The following is a 21,080-nucleotide window of genomic DNA, read 5'->3' as shown; positions in this document are numbered from 1 at the left end:
TCAGAAGGATGTAGGTTGCAGTAGGTACTGGGAGATGAAGAAGCTTGCACAGGATAGAGTAGCATGGAGAGCTGCATCAAACCAGTCTCAGGACTGAAGACCACAACAACAACAACATCAACAACAACAACATTCCAGTCTCTGTCTCCTCCTGTAGTTTTCACTTTCTACTTCTTCCTCTGGTATCATGTAAGTTATTCTCTGATGTCCTCACCCCCAATGTTCCTACAGTCCATGGGGTTCCCTACCATAATATGATCCTATGCTTCAAATAACAGTCTCAGAAATTTATTTCTCAAATAAGGCCTATGTTCAATACTAGTAGATTTATTTTGGCCAGGAATGCCCAGTTTGCCTGTGCTAATATGCTTTTTATGTCCCTGTTGCTTTGCGCACCATGGGTTACTTTGCATCCAAGGTAGCAGAATTCCTTGTCTGCTTTGTGGACCCCAACTTTGACATTAAGTTTATCACTAAACTCATTTCTGCTACTTCTCAATACATTTTTCTATCTTCAGTTTGCTCTCAATCCATATTTTGTGCCGATTATACTGTTCATCCCTTTCAACAGATTCTGTAATTCTTCATTTTCACTGAGGTTGGCCATGTCGCATGTGATTCTGATATTGATATCCTTTCACACTGATTCTAATTCCACTCTTGAATCTTTCTTTCTGTTTCCATCATTGCTTCTCCTGTGTATAGGTGGAACAGTAGAGGCAAAATACTGTATTTCTGTCTTACACACTTTTTAATCTGAGCACTTTCTTCTTGGTCTTCCATTCTTATTGTTCCATCTTGGTTCTTGTACATACTGTATATTAGCCGTCTTTACATATAGATTTTCTTGAGAATTTTGCACCTCTTGCACAACTTTACACTGTTGAAGAATTTTCCTAGGTCAACATACCCTATGAAGGTCTCTTCATTTTTCTCCAGTCTTGCTTCCTTTATCAACCGCAACATCAGAATTGCCCTCTGGTGCTTCACCATTCTTAAAGCCAAATTGATCATCATCTAACAGCTCCTCCATTTTCTTTTCCATTCTTCTATATAGTATTCTCATCAGCCAACTGAGATATATAAGGTGTAAAACTAATTATGCGATAGTTCTCTCACTTATCGCTCTTGCTGTCTTTGGGATTGCATGATTTATATTGCTGTATTCCTGGCTTTTCCCTAATATTTTTATGCTTACTTCAATTATCAATCAATTGAAATATTTCTCCTGTTACCCAAGGTTTCTTCGTAGTTACCTTCCTTGTATGTATGTTTGTCAAACCAACTTCCATGATGCCCTTTTTAGAGTCACCCATTTCGTTTCAGCTGAACTGCCTACAGCAGTGTTTATCATCACAGTATCTACAGCCTTAGCAAATTGCAAATAGATCTCATCCTTCTGCAGTATTTCAGTATCACAACTCTTTCCACAATGGTTCTCTTAAACTTGAGTTTACTCATCATCATCATTACTAACTTGCAATCTGAGACCATATCTGCCTTTGGCTGTGCCTTAAAATCCAATATCTGATCTCAGAATCTCTGTCTGATCATGAAGTGATCCAGCTGGAATCTTTCCATGTCTCCGTGCCTTTTCCAGGTATCCTACTTCTTTCATGATTTTTCGCTATTATGAACTGAAATTTGTTGCAGAACTCAATAAGTCTTTGTCCTCTCTGATTCCAAATCCTACTATGAAGCTCACGTTCTCCAGTATTTCTTCCTTCTCTAACTACCACATTCCGGTCCCCTGCTATTATTAGATTATCATCTCCTCTACATACTGAATCACCTGTTCGGTATCCTCATACACTTTCTGTATTTCTTCATCTTTTGTTTGTGACTTTGGGATGTATGCCTAAACTATAATTGTTGGCATTGGTTTGTTGTCAATTCCGACAACAACATATCGCTGGACCTTCCTATTCATAATAAAACCTATTTCTGGTAGACCATTTTCTGTTACTGTTGATATTACACTGTATTTATCTGACAAAGACACATGGTCTTCTTTCCATTTCACTTCATTGACCCCCCCCCCCCCCCCCCCCCCCCCATCCATATCTACACTGATTCATTCCATTTCTCTTTTCAGATTTTCTAGCTTCCCTACCATATTCTAACTTCTAACATTCCGTGCTCTGACTTGTAGAGTATTCAATCTTCTTCTCATAGTCACCTCTCCCTTGGCAGTCTCCCTTTTCCCTTCTCCCTGCACCCCCATCCCCTTCCCTCCAAGATATCCAAATGGGGGACTAATTGAAAACTTTTGCCAATGCAGAGAACATAACAACACTCTTTCAATTACAGGCCCCATGTCCTTTGGATACACATTATGTGTCTTTAATGCAGTGATTTCCATTTCATTCCATATCCTCATGCCATTCATCTTTAGTGACTCTTCTACCTTTTGGGAACTGTTTCCCACACCAAGGGCAAGAGGATGCCCTGAAACTGTCACTAGTCCTACACCCTCTTTAACAAGGCTGTTGGCAGAACAAAGATGAGACCTTGTACCATAAGTCTTCAGATGCAATTGCTGATGATTTTTATTCAAATTTTAAGCAGTAGTTAGCACCCAGTATGTTTTGATTGCTAGCCAAAGAAACTATCCCTAGATGATGTACATGCTTACAAAAACAATTTTAACATAGTATAGTTCACAGGAAAGCAGCTTCTTTCAAAACAGATACTACTTTATCAGGTATACTAAATAGTTGGCATGTGTCTGTCTGCAAGGGTGACCTTCCTTTAAGTGACTGAGTGTATACAGGGTGTCTCAAACCTTTTGGGTCAAATTGAAACAAATGATAGTGGGTCCACAACTAATTATATTGAGATAGGGAACCAACTGTCAGATAAGCATATTTATTGTGTTATGGACATACATGGCATATGAAACATAGTGATTACGTACCTCATACTAATTGTTCAAAGTGATGATCACCAGTCTCAGTGCATGTATTGGAAGGGTGCATGCTGTTCTGCTGCACTGTCACAAAGATCCCAGGTGTTTGTCGTACTCTGCAACATGCAGCATGTAATAACAGTGGACATCGCTGACCACCAATGGTTTCGAAGGTGAGGTCCTCTCCCAGGGCCAGCTTGACTGCTGGATCTCACACCTCTAGACTTTTCATCTGGGGTTACGTCAAGACAATGGTGAACAAAACCCTCATTAAGACAGATAAAAATCTGTTCACTAAGGTCTAAACTGCCTGTCTCAGGGCACAACAGACACCAGGGACCTTTGAGAGAGTGCGCACTGTTGCCATGCATGCACTGAGACTGGTGGTTGTCCCTTTGAACAATCAGTATGAGCTATGTTACTGTTATGTAGTGTATGCTGTGTATGTCCCAGTCTAATCAGTTGTGGACACACTATCTTCCATTTCTACTTGACTCAAAGGGTTAGAGACAATCTGTACATGTTTCTCCTGTTAGATAAAACATGTTATACCTGGCAGGTACTGTACGGTAGCTTGCAAAGTGTAAAAGTCAATGCTGATTACAAAACTGTGTGTTTCCTCTGCCTCACAATAATTTTGGTAAAAGAACACTGTATTCTAGAACACTATTTCTTCTAGTACAATAATATGTGAACAACAAACAATTTAGATGCTGGGAAATCAATATGCACCAACAGAAAAAATCACAATACCAAACAATAATGAATGCGGTGTAATTCCGTTTTGAGAATACATTTGTCTAGGTAACATATTTAAGCGATTAACAGTGCAAGATCACAGGTTAATGCAGAATACGCCATTGCAAATGTAAAACACCAGTACATTAACAATCTGTGTAACTGCCAGAATGTTGAATGCAAGCATGCAGACTTGTGTTGTAGAGATGTCGGATGTCAGTTATGGGATAGAGTTCCACACATGTTGAACTTGGTTGGTCAATATAGGGATGGTTATTGTTGTGTGTGGATGATGCTCGAGTTGTCATCCAATGATGTCCAATATGTGCTCAACTGGAGACAGATATGGTGATTGAGCAGGCCAAGGCAACATGTTGATACTCTGTAGAGGATGTTGGGCTACAACAGCAGCATGTCAGCAAGCTTTTCCTTGTTGGAAAACATCTCCTGAAATGCTGTTCATGATTGGCAGCACAACAGGTCAAATCACCAGACTGACATACAAATTAGTCAGGGTGCATGGGACAACCCCTAGAGTGCTCCTGCTGTCGTACGAAATCACATCCCAGACCATAATTCCAGGTGCAGGTACTGCATGTCTAGCATGCATATATGTTGGTTGCAGGCCCTCAATTGTTCTTCTTCTAACCAACACACTGCCACCACTGGCGCAGAGGCAACACCACCAGTCATCAGAAAACAAAACAGACATTCACCCTGCCCTCCAACAAGCTCTCACTTGACACCACTGAGATCACGAATGGTTTGGTGTCAGTGGAATGCACACTAAAGGGTGTCTGGCTTGCAGCTGTCCCTGAAGTAACCGATTTGTAACAGTTCATTGCGTCAATGTTTAAACTCAGTGAGGTGTTGATAAAGGCATATTTGTAGCCTTAAAGGCATTCTTGGCTAACATCAACTCCTCATGTCCAATCTCAAAGGTAACTAATACTCATGACTGTTCTGCTATGTATTTAAATTAAACCTCACTTGCATCCCCATAGTGGCACTACTAGCGAATTTTGACTAGATATCATCTTTAAGATGTAGACACATACCTCTGCACTTTCGTTTATGTCACACAACTCCATCTTGGTATTGCAATTTTCATTTTTTTGCTATCACTGTGATATATTGTGCATATAATATTGTGTGTTATTTGACACTGTATAATGTTCCAAGTGTTGTAGTGCCATACATGAAAATGGGCATATAATATTTTGTGTTTTTTGACACTGTATAATGTTCCAAGTGTTATAGTGCCATACATGAAAATGTGTAAGTTGTAATACAAAAGAAGAGCAGGCTATGAAACCCAGTTCCCCATGCACACATGACGGTCTTGTGAGGATTAGTTTGAAGTCACTCATTTTAGTGGAATGTAATGAAATGAAATGGAATGATAACATAGGATCAGTTGTGGGTAAAGCAGGTGGTAGACTTCAATTTATTGGTAGAATATTTGGGAAGCGCAATAAGTCTACAGAAGAGATTGCTTACAAATCACTCATGCAACCCATCCTAGAATAATGCTCAGGTGTGTAGGACCAATACCAGATCGGATTAACAGGGAATTTTGAACATGTACTGAGAAGGCCAGCACGAATGGTCACAGGTTTTTTTTAATCCATGGAAGAGTGTCAAGGAGATAGTGAAGGAACTGAAATGGAAGACTCTTGAAGACAGACGGAAACTGTACTGAGAAAGTCTATTAAAGTTCCAAGAACTAGCTTTAAATGATTACTTTAGGGATATATTGCAACAGCCTAAATATCACTCACACAGGGGTCATGAAGATAAGATTAGAATAATTACTTGATGCAAAGAGGCATTCAAATAATCATTCTTCCCACACTCCATATGTAAATGGAACAGGAAGAAACCCTAATAACTGGTACACTGGGATATACCATCTGCCATTCACCTCATGGCGGTTTGCAGAGTATAGATGTAGATGAAATACTGAGGTATAATCTCTCTCTTCTTCTAGCAGTGTTTCGAACACAGATGACTGTGACAAGATTTTGCTGTGGCTTCAGTTTTGTATAGCGAATGAAGATACTGATTAAGGACCCAAACACATCTATGCTAAACACAGACAGGAGGCTAATGCTGTGTACATATGAAATTATTTTTGTTTCTATTGCTGTGAGGGTGAATTGTGCACTTCATACTAAATGTGTTCTTGTTACTAACCACGAGTGCCGCTAGGGAGTATGTGTACTGGCAAAAGAGTGTGAGAATCCCAATGTCTTAGAAGAACAAGATGTTCGGTTATCACCTTTACATAATAGTCTTCACTATACATTATGATTACATTATAGAACAGTATTGAGGGGAAAACAGGCTAGCAATCTCATCTAGTGATCTGCACACAGCGAGAGATTTCTAAGTGCAAAAAGAAGCAAAACTGAGCAATATTATTAAACAATGGAAAATCCAGGATGCAACATAACAATATTACAAAAAAGATAATTGCTGCTCACCACATAGTGGATATGCTGACTCGCAGATAGGCACAACAAAATGCTGTCCAAAAGCTCACTTTCCGACAGTCTTTTTATTGTGCCTATTTGTGACTCAGCATCTCCACTCTATATGAGCAATATTATTGTTATTCCATCCCAAATTTTCTGTTATTTGAGGATGCCTAAGAACTTCACACATGATACCTCGTATAACTAGAGCCAGTTGAACTCTACTTCTAGTACCTGCAAGTAATTTTTATTTGTTCGGTATTTCATAATGTGGGTCTTTTTAAAATTAAGGTCCAAGCTGTTTGCTGTGGACTAGTTGGAGGCCTGTTTCACTCTCCTAAAAAAACTGAGACAGAATTACTGGTCATTACTTACCTTAAAAGCACCAATGTATAGTAATACTGAGACACATACAGCAATAAAAGTGACACACTACATAGTTTCCAGAACTAATAGTTCCTCACTATCATGTTGAGAACCTTAGCTGCTGTACAATTATAAGGTTTATAATTTAAACAGCATCCAGCCCACAAGTATTATTTTAAGAAAATATTTAAATCAAACCATTACTGTTTTAGAATATAATAGAGGGAAACATTCCACGTGGGAAAAACATTACTGTTTTAGGATTTACTACAACTCTACCTTAATGCTGGGGCCTCGTTTTGTACTCTTAACTGGTTTTGTGCACTAAGGTTAACAAGAAGTTTTTTGTTTAAAATGGTAAACGTACATCTCTTGTAAGTTAACTGAATTTTGAACAAAAAACTTTGTTTTTCTTGGTGCACAAGATCAATTATATGCACAAAACAAGGGACCAGTGAGAAAAACTTTAAGAGCCATTTGAAGATGGATTTGTAAATAAACACCCAAAACTGGAAATTGTTGATTTAAATAATCGTTTTTAAACTGTGCATATGGCTAGTTGTTGTTGTTGTTGTTGTTGTTGAGAGAGGGGGGGAGGGGGGGGATGAAAATTCACTTCCCTCATGTTACACCGATCCTCTTGTGCTACAAACTTACAAACTATACAAACATTTCCCCTGTAGACAAGGAGAAGGTTCTGCGCAGCCACCCAGACCTGGGCAGCAAGGAGCAGCTGACAGAGGAGTCCAACAGGGAGCAGCACATGGCTGGCCTGCAGACAAACTCCAAGGCAACCGTCAGTGGCATACATGAGCTGAGCCTCAGGTAGGCATTCCATGTTTATTTTCTTTTACCTCTCTGCATTATCTCAAGCACTCATTGTCTTTGTAAAGAAGAAATGAGAAATACTATTGTGTCAGTAAAACAACTTTTTTTTCAGTACACAAGAACACAGAAGGTCCCACATCATGTAACACTGGACTCAGACAGTTTCACTCTATTGTAATTCCCAGAGTTCATACTTGTACGGAAGAAATAATTACACTTCCTAATACACATTCTTCTCAAATTATGTAACTCATGCAGATGTTGGAGCTTTCTGTCAGTCTAATTGTGATTTTGTGTGTCGCTGTCATTCATGTTTGGATTTGCAGTACCATGCACTATACTACAGTCAGAAGTTTCTGTTAGACTTTCTTTGTGACTGTGGAGTCTTTCCACATCCTCAGAAAAATCTGCTCTGGTCTTCCTCAGTTTTTCTGTCCTAGTTACTACTCAGCTATGTTTTTTGTGTAAATTTTTTTCCATGTTGTACCCACATCTCTGTCAGGGCTTCGCCTACTGATGCAATCCATTTCATCACCTATATTCTATCTTTACTGCAAGTCTTATAGAATTCCACAACTTTCTCAGTTTTTAAAAATATTAATTCAATCATCATGTGAGATAAATGTTATCATGTATATCCTTCCAGAATGTACAACAAGTCACAGTATACATTAACAAAGACAATTTTAATCTGTATGCTTTATTAAGAATTATACTACCACTATTATGCTGCTCACATTTACACCAGCTAAATCTAACCAAGTACTTGAAAGAAAGCTGCTGCTTCCTGTACAATATTAAATCACTGCTGTTCAAGTTTAATATTCACTTGATCAGACTGGTATTTTTCAATGAAAAAAGTTACCTGCAGCTGTATATACAAAGCCCTATTTACAATATATGATTACTTGTCATGTGGTTTTGCAAGGAACCTTGCTATTTGCCATGTAGCTAACAGAACTTTTCCAATTCTTGAATCTAGATATTCAGATAATTTAGAGGTGGTGTGGCTAATGAGGTACATTTTCTTTTGAACCATTATGGGTTCCTGACTTCTACATCAATGTCAATACTCCAAAAGTCACCTGACAGTATGTGGCAGGGACTACTTTTTACTTTTGGTATGACTATCTGACCGCTCCTGCCCCCCCCCCCCCTCCTTGTTTGTTGCATTCATGAACAGTGTGTAGAAAATTGGATTTAATTTCTCAAATTTTCTCACTGTGGTCATTTTGCAAGAAATATGTAGGAGGAGATTACCCATTGTTGGACTCTTCCTGGAATATACCCTCTTGTTATTTCAATAGTACAATTCTCTGTGATGCACAATGCCTCTCTTGTAGCATCTGCCCATGGAGTTTGTTCAGTGTCTCTGTAATGCTCTCCTATCAACTAAACACTCCCACAACAAAATGCACCACTCTTCGTTGCATCTGGTCTCTCTCTCTCTCTCTCTCTCTCTCTCTCTCTCTCTCTCTCCTATTAAACCAACTAGGTGGTGGTCCCAGACTTATGAACAACACTCAAGCATGAGAACAAGCCACTTCTTTTGTGAATGAGTTACCTTAAGATTCTCCATGGGAATCTCCTTCCGGCATCTGCTTTTCCAACTACTTGTTTTATGTGGTCATTCAACTTAAGGTTGCTCCAGATGGTTACTCCTAGATATTTTACAGTAGCTACTGTTTCCAGCAATTAGTCACCAACAGAGTAAGTGTACAGTAGTGGATTTCTGCTCCTATGTATGCTCAATATGTTACATTTATTTAGATTCAGGGCTGACTACCAGTGCCTGCACCATTCATCTATCCTCTGCACGTCTTCCTGCAGTTCACTTCTCTTCTGACATTGCTACAGTCTTGTAGATAAGCAAGTCATCCGCAAACAGCCTCATGGAGCTTCCAAAATTATCCACTAGATCATATACATACTCCTGAAATTGCCTTTACACCCGTCAGTTTTGTTTCATTAAGTGAAGTGTTGACCCCTAACTGCAAGTAAGTACTAAGTCCACTCACAAATCAGGTCCGATACTTGATAAGCTCTTTTTTTTTATGAACAACAGTGTAGGACTGTATTAAATGCCTTCTTGAAGTCAAGGAATGCAGCAACAGAGATGGGCAAACTTGTTCTTCTTTGGGAACTAGTTCACTGGTGATTGTTTCTTTTTGGGAACCATTCACTTTTACTCATTCACCATTTCTTTTCATCTCATTGTGCAGGCTACATGGCTTTATATAAATTTACAGAAAAAAATCAAGTACGCACAAGTGGTACGAGGGACAATCAATAAGTACTGAAACAATTTTTTCTTGGCTAATTTCAATTGAAGAAATGCAGACTTTGTTGTGAAACATCGTGGAATATTCCCTCTTCAGGTCTATAGTGTCATGGAGTTCATATAGGTGGCGGCGCTATACGTAGCCTTCAAAATTGAGTCTGTGGTGGAGGTGCATTCCAAGCAGAGAGTTAGTTGCCTTTGGAGGAAACCGGACCATCACAGATATTCATAAGTGCTTGCACAGTGTGTACACACACATGGAAGTGAACAAAAGCTCTGTGAGTCATTGGGTGAAGCATCTGTCATCATCAAACGAGGTCACACACAAATCTGATATGCCGCGTACCAGCCGATTGCATACAGCTGTAATTCCTGAATTGTTGGAACATGTACATTCTCATTTGAGATTATCAATGGATTACAAATAAACACCTCACTGCACAGCTACACTGGGACTCTGAAGGTGTTATTCTGTTTTATGGTGAAATGATGAACTCTGAAGTTTATTGTGCTACCATCAGGAAACTGGAGAAACAACTTTAATGTGTTCATTGCCACAACAATGCAAATGAACTTCTCCTCCTCCAAAACAACACAACCCTTGCTCACCTGCAAGGAGATCACAAAAATTCGTTGGACTGTTGTTCCTCATGCACCCTACAGCCTAAATCTTGCACCTTCGGACTTCCATCTGTTTGTCCCAATGAAGGACGCATTCCACAGGAAGCAGTACATAGATGATGGGGAGGTTACTGATGCAGCAAAACGTAGGGTCTGACATCAACCAGTAGAGTGGTGCTGTGCGGGCATACGGGCACTCGCAGTAAGGTGGCATAATGCCATCGCCTTGGATGGAGATTGTATAGAAAAATAGAATTTTGTAGCCAAAAGAGTGGGGAAAAATATGGTGTATTGGAATCTTGCTGGGAAACAACCTTTTCTCAGAAAAAGAAATGTGTTGCATTACTTATTGAATGATCCTCATATCTCTGCCTGTCAAATTCAGTGATTGCCTATGTAAACTCTTTGTGTTGTTCAATATCCCTAGCTGAATACCTCCTTTTCTGCATTAGTCGACAGACTTAATGGAAAAGTGGCCGCAAACCAAGTAAAGAGACAACAGAGCAGGCTGCTCGGAAGTATGAATTAAGGAAGCTGTTTCTGACCCAGCGTGGACTATGCTAATTGTTATTCACTGTAGAGGGAAGCTCGTAATGGTACCAGGTACTGTGTGATCGTTTTCATTTCATTTACAGAAGATGATATATACTTGTATAGGCACTGCTATTGTGAAATAACTGAAAGTAGACTGTCATCTGTAAAACGAACATTAATAGTTTCTTTTTACAATTTGTGGGTGTGTAAATCAACTACACATCAAAGTTCCGCACACTGTGTGGAATGTGAAAACTTATTTGAAAAGTCACAGCTTCCAACACTGGAACTGAGATACTGTGTACTGAATACACACTTTGTGTCAGCAACAGGGCTACTACATAAACGGGGGAGGGGGGGGGGGGGGAATGTCAGAACTTCATAAATGAAAAGAAACAAGACTTATTAATCCAAAGCCTTGACAATGTAGCACACATCATTCTTTGAAGAACTTTACAATTGAGATAAGTCAGTTTTTGATTAGTTATCAGTTGAAAAAGGCTGTAATGTACATGCAAGGAATCAATCACCAGTTAGTTGATGACTCTCAACACTATGGTATCAGTTAGTTGAGAAAGAGAACTTGTATGCCAGCACAGGTAACCATTGACAGAAGAGAGTCAAACCAATATGAAGTTCAAGAATTATGTAAATACACATTATTTTACTTAAATAAGAATTTTACACACACAAACGTATTTGAAAAGAAAAATTCAATACCGATAATTTTATGCATATTTCGTTCATTTAACTTACCACTGAAAGGACAAGAAAAAGTCATCAGTGAAACTCTCGCTGAATGACTTTTCAGTAAAAACATTAATTTGTCACAATGACATAACATACAACCTATTTTAAAGGTGCTTGTGTTTTGCCTGAAAGTGTTTTGAAAAAAGATCTCTTGTATTTACCTTGCAGGTGTAAGATATATGAGAGGATTATACTTACAGTTTTTTTTTTTTTAATTTACTGTGAATTTTCTTCTCGAAGAATCATCTTTTGGAGTGTCTTTCCGCACTCCAACAGGATTCATCATGCAGGAGGGAAGGTGAAAGTCTTTAATGTATTCAAAAAGTTTACATTCCAGATGAAGTTGAATTTAAACCCCATGATGAGGCTGCAATTTGTCCTATTTGCATTTTCCTTAACAGTAAGTATTTCTAAGCATGATCCTGTAACACTTCAGAAACCAAAGTACCTTATTTGGATTTCAAAATTCTTTTTCCCAGGTGAAATGTAAATACGATTTTACACCATTTTACAATTTTTCAAATAGAGAGGTACCCCTTCCCCTTTGCCAGCTAAGGCAAAATCATGAACGACTCACCCTTTTATGCGAAGAAACCAACTAGAGGGTGCCAAAAGGAAACAATCAAACTTTAAAATTATCTTAAAAACTATTCGTTACAATGCAAGTAGTCAAAATTTTAAAAATCTACAAATAAAAAAAGCAACAGCTTCTCATAAGTATGTGTTTCACAGTTGATAGAAAAGATGAAAAATGTGATTTCATTACATACGACTTAACTATTATATATGTTCCATAATTATAAAACAGTTGAACTCAAATGAGGAATGAGTGATTACACAAGAAAGGAGACCCAGATGGGAAAGACGAATGGAGGAACTAGACTGAGGAACAACACCAGCTGAAGTGACCTTAAACGACCTTTCCTGTGAATGAGACCGACCACAACCAAAGTGAATGGTGAAGAACCATTCCTTGTAAGTCATTCCTAGGTCTTTCCGCCACTTCAGTGAACCATTCCTTCAACCCATTCATTCATGAATGACCCCCTCTATGCAGCATCACACTGAGTGCCACTGTCTACAGTGCTGTGGATCTCATTTCTTTATTTACGTTAGACAGGTGCTAGTTGAATATCTTTGCAACAGCATGCCTAACTCCATCGTGAATCACAGTTGAGAAGCTAAGTTCTACATAAAAATTATTTTTGTGTCTTATATTGTGACTGGGTAAATCACAGTTCAGCTGAAACTGATTTTTAGTATTCATGACAAAATTCATGAAGGAGTATAGTGAGGGGTCCAGAAAAATGTAGACTGTCTTTGATAGTCAGTATTAATGGAACATAATAACATATCACTGCAATTCTCGCATGGAAGGAAGGTTATTTCATTTGACTGAACTACAGCTGTCAGCGTTGCTAGTGGGGTGGCTGCACAGGATGTCTTGATACTTTCTCGTAGCTCATTCTGTGTGGCTGGTTTCTGTTGATAAACTTCATATTTAAAGGTCCTCCATGTAGAAGTCAAGATGTGTAAGGTCTGGAGAATGCGGTGGATGCTTAACAGCTCCTCTTCGACCTGTCCATCATCCAGGTAGATTTTCATCCCAGTAGGCTACGACATCTCTGAGGTAGTAACATGGAGTGCCATCTTGTTGTAGGTAAAATCTTTCATTTCCAAACACCTCACAGATGGCCGGTAAAATGGAAGTTTGGAGCATATGAAGACGCACCTTACCAGTTACGGTACCTTCAAAGAAGAATGGGGGCCAATCAAAGTGCTTGATGACAGACCACACCACACCACATCACATCACACATTAACACCTGGTAGATTAACATGTTTGTCCATGTCAATGTGAAGATTTTCAGGAGTCCAATACATACAGTTGCAGTGGTTTACAGTACCGTTCAGTTTGAACTGCACCTTATCGGGTCAGATAACCACCCATCCTCATGAAGCATGCTTTCAAAACACTTGCAGTACTCCATCCTTCGACCTGTGTCATCCTCATTCATAGTGTGCAGCAATCTTTGAATGTATACTTTCCACTTCACAGCCTTCAGAATTTGTCGTATATTTGATCACCTTACCCTGCTTTCATTTGCACCCTGTTCCACAGATTTTTGAGGTGAGCCAGTAAACTGTGGCAACACAGCAGTGTTGGAAGCTGGACTTGATGTTTTTCCTGGGCCAGACCTTACCTTATGCTCATCCTGAATGGTACCATCAAGTTTCAATTTATCCCGAATACAATAAATTGTTGTATGTGTTGGTGTCTGAGTTCCATACACATTACGGCATTGCCATTGTACCTCCATCGTGTTTTTGTACTTCCAGTACCACTTCAATAGGACCTTGTGTTGCTCATATGAGAATCTTGCTTCATTCATTGCTGCACTGTCATTTGCTGGAAAACGTGTGCCAAGATCTGTTGAGAAAACAATGGGTTACGCCACCATGCAAAGATATATCACATTTACTATCAAAGACTGTCTATATTTTCTGGATCCTCTGCATTTATTGGAAAATGAGAATGAAAATTCCAAGACCCTCAAATAGGGTTGTATAAGATGTGCAATTATCTACATTGCACAATTCTCTTAATCCTGATTTTCACTGAATGGACACTATTTACATGAGATGCACTGTCTCAGGAGGTAATTTACCCATGACTACAGGGATGTAAAATAAGCCACCTCTGGTTTTTATGGTTTTTAGGTGAAACAAGGTACAAGAGGTGGCCAGGAAAGGGCAGCTGCCACCCTCCCCCCCACTCACATTATTTAGTGAATTCACATTTAGCACTGCCAGATGGACAGGCATATAAATTCAGTGTTAGTTTGAAGAAAGCCGGCAAAGGTAATGCATATTTACTAGTAGAGAGTGTGTCCAGTGCCAACTGGCATGAAATCAATTTCAAAACTGTTTTGTCATTCATCACAAAACTGAGCTACAGTGCATATTTTTTTGGACACTGATGTATTGATGTCAATTGCTTCCTAACCAATAGCATTATATCTCACGTTACTTTTCAGTAAATCATCTTCACTAGCTTCCCATTAAAACTCCTGCTTAGTTACAGTCTTCATTTCTTTTACATGAACTAATAGGGTTTTTCTGCATTTTGTTACCTGTTGGCCAGAGAGTGAGAGGCAAATCCCACACTGACAATTCCAAATTAATAAATGTTTCCCATACAATTCTTCATCTACCCTCCACATGAATACTTTAGGTTTATTTAGTTTTGCCTCCTATAGCTGCAATTAACTTCTAGTCGATACCGTTCTCTCAAATGATAATGTTAATGTTAATGTGGTCTTCTACAGAAATATTATCTCTAAACTTTTACAACACTAGATGGAATACTTCGAAGTAAAATCAACATATTCTCTTTCTACTACTCACAAACTGAAATTTTCTTTCATCCATAGTCAATTATTAATTTCTTAATGTCATTGTGTTATTTAGTTGCCTCCACATTCTTTCAACACTTTTTTCTGATTCTTCCAGCACTCACTCACTGCAAGGATTATATAACACCCTCCACAGTTTTTTCATACTGTTGTTGTTGTTGTTGTGGTCTTCAGTCCTGAGACTGGTTTGATGCAGCTCTCCATGCTACTCTAACCTGTGCAAGCTTCTTCATCTCCCAGTACCTACTGCAGCCTACATCCTTCTGAATCTGCTTAGTGTATTCATCTCTTGGTCTCCCTCTACGATTTTTACCCTCCACGCTGCCCTCCAATACTAAATTGGTGATCCCTCAATGTCTCAGAACATGTCCTACCAACCGAACCCTTCTTCTAGTCAAGTTGTGCCACAAGCTCCTCTTCTCCCCAACTCTATTCCATACCTCCTCATTAGTTATGTGATCTACCCATCTAATCTTCAGCATTCTTCCGCAGCACCACATTTCTCATTTAATCATACAGTAAAGCTGCATGCCCTCAGGAAAAATTACGGCTGTAGTTTCCCCTTGCTTCCAGCCATTCACAGTACCAGAACAGCAAGGCCATTTTGGTTAGTGTTAGAAGGCCAGATCAGTCAATCATCCACACTGTTGCCCCTGCAACAACTGAAAAGGCTGCTGCCCCTCTTCAGGAACCACACGTTTGTCTGGCCTCTCAACAGATACCCCTCCTGTATCGTTGAGGCACGTAAGCCTTCACACCAATGGTAAGGTCCATGGTTCATGGGGGGGTGGGTTCATACTATAGGTATTTAAAGGGAACAGTAATGCTTTCCAGTCATACTACACTGATATCTATAATTCCATGACAGTTGTCACATTTTTGAGCATTTGTTTCTTGTTGTATATAAAATAGTCAAAGCAAAGTTATTTGCAGAAGTAACTTGAGCACAATGACATTTCATACCCATACATAATTTTTTATCTAGCACACAGGAATGGGCTGTCTTTTCGTATCAAGGGACTGAAGTTACACGGCAAGTCAATTTATTATGACTTTGTTCTACTTCGTTGTTTATTTCAAGCATGTTATGTGAAGTTCTGACAGAATGTAAATACAATGCCTGGCAAAACAAATGTGAAGAACCCAGAAGATGTGGTCAGATTTCAATACAAACTTTGAATGCATACACACCATAATCAGGCACATAAATAACGATAGTTGCAATTCTCTGTGGCAGGTTGAATAGTCAAAAGAGTGTATTGTTTGTGTTTAACATTGTTACCACACCTGGTAGGGTATATAATGGGTGTGAAGAGGATCAGATGTCGAGTCAACACTGTAACATGTGAAAATGCCAAACACTAGTGTTAGACAGCTTTATCAGCATCAGAGGAGTTTGAAAGCGTCCTCATTATGGATCTCCATTTGGCCGGCAGGTCAAATCGTATAATATGCTAAATTTGCAAAGCATTTAGATGAGACAGTGGCCGAACGCTGTACTGCACGTGAACGTGAGGGCACGCATATTTGTTGTCAAGGTTCTGGACAACCACATCTGACCACCAAAAGGGAGAAGTGTCTTTCTGTGCTCTAAGCACATTGTAGCCCCTTTACATTCCCATCTGCAGTTCTACAACAACTAATGGGCTCCTTGATATATTCTGTGTCATCCCGCACCATTGGTCAGAGACTAGTAACAGCTGGACTAGGGAATTAGTGTGACATTCATTGGCTGCCATTAACACCATAACACAAACAGCTTCATTTGCAGTGGTGCCATGGCTGGGAAATATGGACTGCTGGGATGAATGGCATAAAATTGTGTTCAGCAATGGATCACAGTTCTGCACTACCCCGGATGACAATCGTCAATGAATATGATGGTGACTTTGGGAGATGTAGTGTTCTTACAATGTTTCGGAGGAGCACAGCCATGTTACTCCTGGTGTCACTGGTGCAGGGAGCCATCAGGTATGACTTCACGTCACAGCTGATGGCAAAATGGTGTGTCACGGACAGCTTGTGTCCTCACATGTTACTCCTCAAGTGACAGAATCACAGTGCCATTTTTCAGCAAGACAATGCTTGTCCACACGTGGCACTTCTATGCCGTAACCCACAAGATCACCAGAATCATCCCAAACAGAACACGGGTGAGACTAGTTCAGATAGCAACTTTGTTCCCCAGTGCCCGCATCCAGGATATCGAGGACCAGTTACAACAGTAGTGGACCACCTAACCTCAGAAGAGGTTACAACAGGCTTCCCAAATGCATCAGTGCACTGACATTGCCAAGTTATTTGTAAATTTGACTCTGTACTGTAATTGCTGAAATAACATCACACACATGCCATCAACCCATGAGGTTTCATTTTGTTTCCTGCTCCCTTCTGGGACCTTCACTTTTTTTGTCAGGCAAGTGTAACTTAGGAATAACAGTAACAACTCACGAAATAGTAGAAGCAGTGAGTCATTGACAGATGCACAAATAAAGAGCAAAAACTCAGCTAACTTTTGGACAAATCCTTTTTCAAACTAGAGTACACACATGGACACACGCGCGCGCACACACACACACACACACACACACACACACACACACACACACACACACACTACATACACTTCTACTACTATGTGAGTTGTTACCTACACTCATAAAATATTTACTTTGTAACTACTGGAATACAAATTTGATTTACATGTATTTTTTTTATTCCAGCTATAAATCAAAATTTGGATTCCCATTTGTAATTTGTGCACGGGAAAATAAAGCAGACACAATTCTTGAAGGGTTGAGGAGGAGGTTACAGAATTCTAAGGAAGACGAACTGGAAACAGGTATTTCTGAAGTAAAGAAGATATGCAATTTAAGAATAAAAGATTTAGTTGAAGATTGAACTTTTGCATCATGTATATAATAACTTGTTATTCAATGTATATGAAATAAAAACCAATATTTCCCTTCAAATAAAAATAAAGGTGTATCAGCTATAAGTAGCACTACACTGGCTTAATTTATTAATTCATCATGTTTCATGGATTCCAGCATCAGGAACAGTGCTCCGGTACATACAATGAATGCATTGTGTGTTCCAAAATTGCACAGCTGACAGAGGAATCAAAACGGTTGAAGATGAGATTAAGCAATGGACACAACTAAACAACGTCTGTTTTCTATGCAGTATCTTGTACACAAAATGCAGTTTCTCGCTAGGCTGCCAATTAATCACGCCCTGTCATTGGTTTTTCTTATAACGAAGTCTATGTGGTCGTTCTGAAATAGGTACATTGGTGCTCTCTAATATTAGTGCAAAATGACACACTATTAGTTTAGAACTCATTAATCTGGTAGTCAAACGATAACAAAAGAATTACCAGAGAGAGGCAGTCAACTGCTTCTTCCTGGCTTGAAAATTAATTACCACTAACGTTATATGTAACATATATGTTATATGTAAAAACCACTTGCCACCCTGTTGACCATGCTTAAAAATGTAGCAGAAACTGTAATGTTTGCTGATGATGTAACAACACTAATCAATTATCCAAACTCAAACTCACTACAGTTCATACAATATATAGTTTAACACATCACTTTTAGTACAGCAACATTTTATCCAATGTCTATCTAGCTGGTGAATGATGATCACCACAGTATAAGTATTTTATTACCTAATTAGTTTAGAATAGCAAGCTGCTTGGAAGTTTGTTACTGACTGCACATGTACATTGATATGGATGGATGCCAGTGTCTTCAAGGTGGGATGACGATGACAGTTTTGCTACACATTGCGGTATCTGCTGGCTTGGTAGTTATTCCTCACTATGACACCCCAGTACAGAGAAGCAGGGCACACCACACCATCAAATGAAGGAGGCACGTTGACAATGGTGCTGACATCACAGAAGACAAAGTTTTCATTAGCTGACATTAATGTCATACAGAATGCATTTAATATCATAGCGCATGTATGAACACAACAATGTTATGAAGTGTTGGCATATTGTAACCTTTTCTTATTCTCGTATCAGAAACATACATACACTATACAGTTATGACATTTTGTAACAGAAGAAGCACTATAACTGTATTTCAGATGAAGAGTTGGCTATTATTTAGTAGAAAAGTGGAGACAGATAAAAGCCTCCAGATTCCAGCAAAGGACAATTTCAACAGTGAAGAAGTCCAAGAACAGAAGAAAATATATGGTTTGTCTAAGCAGTATTTAAAGAGGCAGCACTTCAGAATTCAAGAGTAACAGTGCTCATAGTTTGAATATATACTATTTCAGAGAGCAGTAATATTTCAGATAGAAGTGGCCCATAGTTTAAGTATTAACCTCATATAAAAGAAACACCATGTGAAAAAGTCCTTGGGGTCAACCGGGTTACAAGGAGGAGGGGAGGAGGAGATTAGTGTTTAATGTTCTGTTATCAATGAGGTCATTAGAGACAGAGCACAAGCTCGGATTTGGGAAGGAAATTGGCCACGCCCTTTCAGAGGAACCATCCCCGCATTTGCCTGAAACAATTTAGGGAAATCATGGAAAACCTAAATCAGGATGGCCGGAGACGGGTTCGAAGCATCATCCTCCACAATGCGGCTCCAGTGTGCTAACCACTGCGCCACCCCCCTCGGTAACTGGATTACAAGTCAACGCACAGATAAATTAATCACGATGCTCGGTTCAGCATGTATAAGAAAGTTGGCTTCTTTTGCATATTTCCACTCCCCATAGTTTTCTGGATTCATCTTCTGGGGCAGTGTACCTAAACTATACCGTGTCCACAATTAAAGTTCCAATTTCAAAATGCCATAGAAAGAGAACCATGGTTCAGAATGACAGAAATTTGAACAACATATTATTGATGCAAGGTGAAACATATTGGAATAAAAAAACATATATATAACAAAAATTCGACAAATAGATGGCACTGTAAGCGTCAGAATATGCACAGCAACAGCCACGCAGCACACGACTGCTCTTCAGGTTGCATCCATGACACCCAACATGACTGCCTCCATGAAGGATCATGCACAGCTGGTAAAGCTCTTTTACAATAACAGTGACTGTTCATCAGTAGTCCTACAGAAGTTCTGAACATTAGTCTAATATCTGTTAAGGGTCTGGCCACAGCTTTGACGGAGGGGTCGAGCAGTGGTGTGCAAACAAGCAGTGCACGGGGAATTGCCCTAACTGGACATGCCTGTGAACGTGGTGCATAAGATCCTACGAAACAACCATACAAAATGTCTTCCTTCAGAGGCTGCTTCCTACCGACCGGCCAGCATGACAAGCATTCACTTTGGAATTTCTTGGCTGCATGTAAGTCCAAGGACATGTCAATAAGCAGAATTGCAGAACATGTGCAACAGAAAATTCACTCACATCAACATGTACTTCATTCTGCAAAGGTGACTGTGTGGTGCAGGTTGAGGGCATCGTTTAACAAAGGGCTGTACTTTTTAAGAGATGAGTCCTGCAGGTCCTGTTACTTGTGCAGTCACGGGTAAATGCTATGGGAGACTTTTACGCACCAACGTCATTCCAACCCTTCAACAATGTGTATGTATGGGTACAATCATTTTTAAGCAAGATTTTGGTCCTCTCCACATTGCACAGCAAATTAAGTGGCTGCTGCAGAGGAATTTTCGAAATTTTAGAATTATCAGCCATCATTTGCCTACAGTCTGGCTGTTCAGATAACCTGATCTTAATCCATGTGACTTATGTCTTTGGGATTATCTGAAAGATGCTGTGTTCTGTGCACACATTACAAGCATAGCTGAATTGAAGGCATGCAATGTGTAACACATTCCGAGTGTGATCTCTAGGACAGTCTGATCTGTTGTGGAACGTGCTGTTTCTCAATTTCAACTTGTGACGTACAGTGGTAGACAGCATACTGAACATGTCTTGGACCTGTCTCACGACCATTAGAAACTGATGTTGTTTTGCTTTTACATGGCTTTTGCCCAAGGACAATCAAAAACCGATGACATTTTGCTTCTTATGCAGTTTTTGGCCTCATGACAATTAAAAACCTATTTTTTCCAACAAATGTGGTACAACCTTGCCATGGTGGGTGGACTTGCCTAACTGACACTGCCACAACTGTTGCCTGCCAAACTTGTGCATTCATGCACACTGAACTG

General features: G+C 39.5%; 1 protein-coding gene across 1 annotated transcript in view; it reads left to right on the top strand.

Annotated features, from left to right (window-relative positions):
• The window catches only part of LOC126095154 (2-oxo-4-hydroxy-4-carboxy-5-ureidoimidazoline decarboxylase-like), a 55,026-nt gene extending 37,109 nt beyond the window's left edge, over positions 1-17,917 (top strand). The window contains exons 3-4 of the mRNA XM_049909879.1: positions 7,173-7,314; positions 17,643-17,917. Coding sequence (XP_049765836.1) covers positions 7,173-7,314; positions 17,643-17,820 — 320 coding nt within the window. The 3' untranslated portion in view covers positions 17,821-17,917. The remainder of the gene's footprint in view (positions 1-7,172; positions 7,315-17,642) is intronic.
• The last annotated feature ends 3,163 nt before the right edge of the window (positions 17,918-21,080 follow it).

The sequence above is a fragment of the Schistocerca cancellata genome, chromosome 8 (genome assembly GCF_023864275.1).
Source record: "Schistocerca cancellata isolate TAMUIC-IGC-003103 chromosome 8, iqSchCanc2.1, whole genome shotgun sequence".
NCBI classification, from domain to species: domain Eukaryota; kingdom Metazoa; phylum Arthropoda; class Insecta; order Orthoptera; family Acrididae; genus Schistocerca; species Schistocerca cancellata.
The sequence above is the reverse complement of the archived record's forward strand: the minus strand, read 5'-3'. Positions and strand labels throughout refer to the sequence as shown.